Here is a 6,758-nt window from a genome sequence, read left to right as displayed (position 1 = left end):
AAGCCACCTTCATACCTCCGATGATAGCGCGGGGCTGACGCCACCTTCATACCTCTTAGGATAGCACGGGGCTAAAGCCACCTTCAAACCTCCGATGATAGCGCGGGGTTAACCCCACCTTCATACCTCTTAGGATAGCGCGGGGCTGAAGCCACCTTCATACCTCCGAGGATAGCGCAGGGCTAACCCCACCTTCATACCTCTTAGGATAGCGTGGGGCTGACGCCACCTTCATACCTCCTAGGATAGCGCGGGGCTGACGCCACCTTCATACCTCTTAGGATAGCGCGGGGCTGACGCCACCTTCATACCTCCGATGATAGCGTGGGGCTGAAGCCACCTTCATACCTCCGATGATAGCGTGGGGCTGAAGCCACCTTCATACCTCCGATGATAGCCCCGCGCTATTCTAGGAGGTAGGAGGCATTGAACACAACCTGCCGCCTGCCCCACTCAGCAACAAATGGAGTGGGACATCTTGGCCCCCCTGGGGGCCCAGGCATTGAAACTTCCGCCACTGCTAGTTGTGCAGCCTGGCTCCACCACCCAGTAAGTCAAAGCCACACAAAAGAAACGACTGCCTGGTGAGCCACAAACACTGCTGTGAGGCCAGGGAAGGCACACTGCGCCGACAAGGAGCTCCCCTAGGGCCCCTTGGGTCAAACCCCCATCCATACTGATCCCAAGATACCCCTGGCAAAACTGGCAGGCTTCACCCCATTTTAAAATAGCTAACATGATTCAGCGGTTGCCCGGTGGGCCACCCCCCACTGCAGGGAACGCAAGATCAAACTGGTACTGAAGAAGGCCACCACCCCGCAACTGCGTGCCTGGACGAGGGGGACAACCAATACATGTGCCCTTCTCTGGCCACGATGTAAACCCAGGGGCGGAAAAGGCCACCCCGCAACTGGGCTCCAGAATAGGACAACCACAACCCTGTGCCCCTTCCGTGGCCCTCCTTCACATATCCAGAAGCCTCCAAGTCCTCAAATAAAATATAATAAATAAAGCTGCCTTCGACTGGGGAACCAACGCTCACCACAAGCCATACACTTTCACCCATCATTTTACTTTGACAAACCACCTTTGACCAACAAAACTTTTATCACTGGACACCCCTTTCAAAGCAAAGGACAGTAGTCAGTCCTCACACTGGGGCATAGTTTACAAGCAGCCCACTAACCCTGCAATTCTGTGGCTGCCGTGAATCTATAGCAGTGTAACCAGAAAGCCCCACCACAACTACACTTAAAACATTTGTGACTGACCCTTTACTTGCCCTGAGCGGACCCTACTTCCGAGCCAGTTTGAGGCCTGCCCAGAAACTCGCAACCACTAAACACACAGCCCCCGCTCTGCTGCAGCTTTTCTGCCAAGATATCGAACCACACTATTTAGCCAGCTTGGAAGCCGCGTAACCGCACCCAAAGGGAGGGGTATTGGAGCTAGCCGAACAACCGGCCACACCAGCCCAAACTCACCACAACCAAAGGCGCGATCTAAAACATGACACAGCCGACTCAACCGGACACTGCTTACAGCGGTGAGCGTGGGGACTGCTCATCCCCAGCATGCTGCAAATCCCCTTCACACTCACCTCAAGAACAGAAGAGGCCGGCCAACAATGCAACGCATCCGCACCACATGGAGGATGCTTGTGGACACAACCATCCGCACCAAACGACGGAGGATGCTTGTGGACGCAACCATCCGCACCACCCGATGGGGGATGCATGTGGACACAACCATCCTCACCACATGACGGAGGATCCATGTGGACGCAACCAGCCGCACCAAACGACGGAGGATGCTTGTAGACGCAACCATCCGCACCACACAAACGGAGGATCCATGTGGACGCAACCAGCCGCACCACCCGACGGAGGATGCATGTGGAGAACCATCCTCACCACGCAACGGATGATCCATGTGGACGCAACCAGCCGCACCAAACGACGGAGGATCCATGTGGACGCAACCATCCGCACCACACGACGGAGGATCCATGTGAATGCAACCATCTGCACCACACGACGGAGGATCCATGTGAACGCAACCATCTGCACCACACGACGGAGGATCCATGTGGACGCAACCATCCGCACCACACGACGGAGGATGCGTGTGGACGCAACCATCTGCACCAAATGACGGAGGATGCTTGTGGACGCAACCATCCGCACCACACGACAGAGAAAGCTTGTGGACGCAACCATCTGCACCAAATGACGGAGGATGCTTGTGGACGCAACCATCCGCACCACACGACGGAGGATCCATGTGGACGCAACCATCCGCACCACACGACGGAGGATCCATGTGGACGCAACCAGCCGCACCACACGACACGACGGAGGATCCATGTGGACGCAACCAGCAGCACCAAACAACATAGGATGCTTATGGACGCAACCATCCTCACCACCCGACGGGGGATGCATGTGGATGCAACCAGCCGCACCACACGACGGAGGATGCTTGTGGACCCAACCCTCCTCACCACACGATGGAGGATCCATGTGGATGCAACCAGCCGCACCACACGACGCAGGATGCCTGTGGACGCAACCATCCGCACCACACGACGGAGGATCCATGTGGACGCAACCAGCTGCACCACACGATGGAGGATGCTTGTGGATGCAACCATCTGCACCACACGACGGAGGATGCTTGTGGACGCAACCATCTGCACCACACGACGGAGGATCCATTTGGACGCAACCATCCGCACCACACGACAGAGGATGCAAGTGGACAACCATCCTCACCACCCTACGGAGGATGCACGTGGTCTGCAAAGAAAGTATTTTGTATTGAATTTGCTAACAATCCCAGTGAGAAGGGCCACTCAGGCCATTTTCACTCCTTTACAGCCCCTACATGCCAGTCTATCAATTAGGGAGATTATCTCAGAATCCTTTGAAAGGGACCATGGCAGAGAAAGAAAGTGTTATACAAATGTGATAGAGTAACTCTGTCCAGGTAAGGATCGTAAACATGTATGAAGGCAGACAGATTTGCTTGATAACCACTGTACAGCCCAAGTAACATTTTTGTGGTATATATTTTAACATAGAAAATATTTTCAATTTTTTATCATTCAAACAATTTTCCTGAAGCAGCTCCACTGCAATCTCCTTGAGAACAGCGAGAGAGAAGATTTCCCCTTTCAATGCTTTGTTATCTTGCGGTGAAGCAGCAAGTGCGGGACTCTGTTATTTGAAGGACTGCGTTGGTTCTAAATGCTTTAGTGTTGAACGCCTGCCAGACAGTTCCCCACAAAGGTGCACCCAGAACTTTCTTACATTGTGTTAGAGACCCGCGTTAACGCCCTCATCTGGGTGCACTGAAGGGGAGGGGCTTTCATCAAAGTCGGGCTCATCAGGGAGTGCAGGCTTCAGGTGAAGGGGAAGGATGCCAAACAGCAGGTGTGCCCCGGGCCCTAATCAGTACTTAAGTTTAAAAAATGGAAATGAAAGGGACATACCCAGGAGTCACTGCTGGGGCAGCAAACTATATCCGCGCCCAAAGCGACAATCTATGTTGGCCACCTCCAGCCCAAAGAAATGGCGTCTAAAAGACACCCCTCGCTGCTGGCACCCGGGCAAGCCTCCCTGGCCTCCTTGGCCTCCCTGGCCTCTCTCTCTCATGCTTGAAATGCATGCTGCCACGGGGAGAATGGTTAAGTGAACAAGCACAAGAGCAGATGGATCAGTACTTGGGCAGCGGGACACAGTTAAAGCACAACAGGAAATGGCATCCTACAGCCAATAGAAGCAGAGGAAAAGTAACTGACAAGCACAGGATCGAATGAAAAGAGGGGAGGATGCAAGCCTCTTAAGATTTATATAGAATACGATATATTTCATAAGCACTCTGCAAGTGCTGTGCAGGCAAAAGTAAAAAAAGAAAATAGTGTGGAGGAAGGGAAAGACGGCAAAACCGTCACAAAGGGAGAAATCAGAAATGTGCAAGAGTTGGATAAGGGGACCGGGAGTGTCGGGTAAAGGGGTTAAAGATTAATAGCCATTGCATTCAGCGCCCCAACCTTGAATTACGGGGGTCCCAGGCTTCAGAGTAGAGCTACGGGACTCTCCTACACAAATTAAGCACTGCTCAGCCACATTCATTTTATGTGAAGTCCGGGGTTCTTGATCTTCTTACGTGATATTGTTTACTAGTACAAACCTAGCAAAGCTCTTTTAAATCAAGATGTTTATTGAAAACACAGGAGAAAAAAAACCTAACCTACAATATACCATTTGTTTAAGGACAAATATACAATGTACAAAAAGTGTAAAACCCGCCAAATGCTACTGCACTTCCGCCACTATACTAAAGAGAGCAGCATTGTGCAAGAAGTCAGCAGTGTCAGATTTCACCAATGGTGATATTATTTACTAAGTAGACAACGGCATACTACTTGTTCACTGTAAATGGTCCTCTTTTGCTAAAGTAGTAATTATTGCAGATGATACGCTCATATTGGAGCAGATGTGTGACAGATGTTGAACTGGATTGACCAGCACCCCCAATATCAAGGCCCAGCTGGACGATGACCAGGAACACCCAGCATTCCGTACATTCCTATCTCAAAGTGCAAGTTGACATGACGTGGAAGTGTTCATGGTCCTCGATACTTCAAGGTGTCGAGGTGAAGACCCATCCCCAGAAGAGGTCTTTTATCCTTGAAGCTCTGTGTCCAGGAGGCCTCCTGTGCTCTGATGTGCTCTGTGTCGACAGCCTTGAGAGTTTCAGATCCCTACTAGGGATCCAAGTCCACAACGCACCCGTGCTCCGCTTCAAAGTACTTCTGGAGACGTTTGGTGGTGCTGGCCAACACTTCTTGGATGTGAACAATCTTTTCCTTGGTTTTTTTATGCTGAAATTACACACATGTAAAGTTCAGTAGATTTACATTCAGTTTGTGAAAGAAAAAACAATCCTCAGAAGACCACAGGTGAATATACCTTCGCTTGTTCCTACTCAGCAAACTTAGATTTGGTTTAGCCAAGGGATCTAACCTAAGGTGGTTCAACATTCAGTCAAAGATAAAGACCGGGTTCCTCTCAGTTTTGTGTATTTGTGCACTGGCAGGTGGGATGAGCACAAAAAGGAGTGGGGTATTCAACTTATACATTCCCTAAACCCAACTGCGTAACTCCTTTACATGCCACAGGGACACTTCACACCATTGTTAGGAAAGTGCACTTTTTGGCATGATTATCCTGTAACTTTTTGTCCGATATCGGATGCTAACGTGACTGAGTGTGTGCTGGGAACCTGCTACTTAGGCTCCAGCACCGGTATTCTTTTTTAAAACTGGTCTAGGAAAGATCCCTGGGTACACACTCACAAGGAAATATGCTCTATTTCCGTATCTCAACAGTCTAGGTATTCACACAAATGTAATCCCACCGACACGGCTCAATCAATCACAGTGATGGTAAATGGTCAATTTCCACACTAAAATTAAACGTTCACAGTCTTTTTAATAAAAAAACGTACACAAATATGTATAATTTTTTTAATTTGTTTATGTATATACAAATACATATATTTTTGTACGTTTTTTTTACTAACCTCATGCGCGCTAGCGGAATTATGCTCGTACGCTGAGATTTTTTAAAACGCATGTTACGTGACGAGCTGGGCTCATCATCAGCGTGCGAGGAGGCTATGCCATGACGAGCCCAGCTCGTCATCTGCGTGGAAGGGGTTAAAAAGACTGAACGTTTAATTTTAGTGTGGAAATTGACCATTTACCATCACAGTGATTGATTGAGCCGTGTCGGTGGGATTACATTTGTGTGAATACCTAGACTGTTGAGATACAGAAATAGAGCAGATTTCCTTGTGAGTGTGTACCCAGGGATCTTTCCTAGACTGGTTGTCTCTGTACCCTGTTCCCTGGTGATAGTGGGGTACTCTCTCTCTTAGATATCCTTTTTTAAAACTGTACCTTTGTAACCACAATTGGCACATCTCTGGCCTCAGGTATGCCCTTTAAAAAGGTACCCTAGGTACCCAGGGCACTGTGATCAGGAAAGGACTCATAGGGCTGCAGCACCTAGTGTGCCACCCTTGGAGGTCATGTGCCTTAACATACACACTGCCATGCAGGCTGCGTGCCATGCAGGCTGCGTGCTTTGGTACAAAGAAAAGTGAAGAGTCGACATGGCACACATCCCTGTGTGCCATGCCTGCAATCCACTACCTGTGGCCTAGGTAAGCCACATTTCTAGCAGGATGAATTAGCCCTGAGGTACGGGTGCATTGGCATGAGCCCTGTACCACTACGGTCCATTCTTAGACATAGTCATAGTAAGTGCAGTAAAGCCATAGAGTGTATACGGTCCGGCAGTTGGTCACTATGAACTCCACAGCTCCACAATGGCTTTACTGAAACCAGGGAAGTTTGGTAGCAAACGTCTCAGCACATTAAACACACACCGATGCCAGTGTGGAATTTAATGTAAAATCACCAAGAGGGCATCTTAGAGATGCTCCCAGAAAACTGACCAGCCCTGGTGTGGTTTCTGAATGGCTATCCACCAGTTGCCACCACCAGGCAGGTTTATGGACCACTAGGTAGAGCTCCTCCAAGTTCAGAAACAAAGCCCATTCTGGGCAGAGGTGACATGCCCCCTCCCCCAGGGTGGGTTGGGTCCACGATGGGGAAGCTGCAAAGGCATGCTGCCTTTATTAGCGGACCCTGCTTTTTGCTTCCAGAAGTAACTGGCTCCCATTAG

The 6,758-nt window shown here is 49.9% G+C and overlaps 1 protein-coding gene across 1 annotated transcript in view; it reads right to left on the bottom strand.

Annotated features, from left to right (window-relative positions):
• Positions 1 to 4,210: 4,210 nt before the first annotated feature.
• Positions 4,211 to 6,758, bottom strand: part of LOC147718178 (baculoviral IAP repeat-containing protein 5.1-like) — a 103,648-nt gene continuing 101,100 nt past the window's right edge. The window contains exon 4 of the mRNA XM_086966636.1: positions 4,211 to 4,888. Within this exon, the coding sequence (XP_086822762.1) occupies positions 4,772 to 4,888 (117 nt within the window). The 3' untranslated portion in view covers positions 4,211 to 4,771. The remainder of the gene's footprint in view (positions 4,889 to 6,758) is intronic.

The sequence above is a fragment of the Lissotriton vulgaris genome, chromosome 4_1 (assembly GCF_964263255.1).
Source record: "Lissotriton vulgaris chromosome 4_1, aLisVul1.2, whole genome shotgun sequence".
NCBI classification, from domain to species: domain Eukaryota; kingdom Metazoa; phylum Chordata; class Amphibia; order Caudata; family Salamandridae; genus Lissotriton; species Lissotriton vulgaris.
This window is presented reverse-complemented; position numbering and strand designations above follow the sequence as displayed.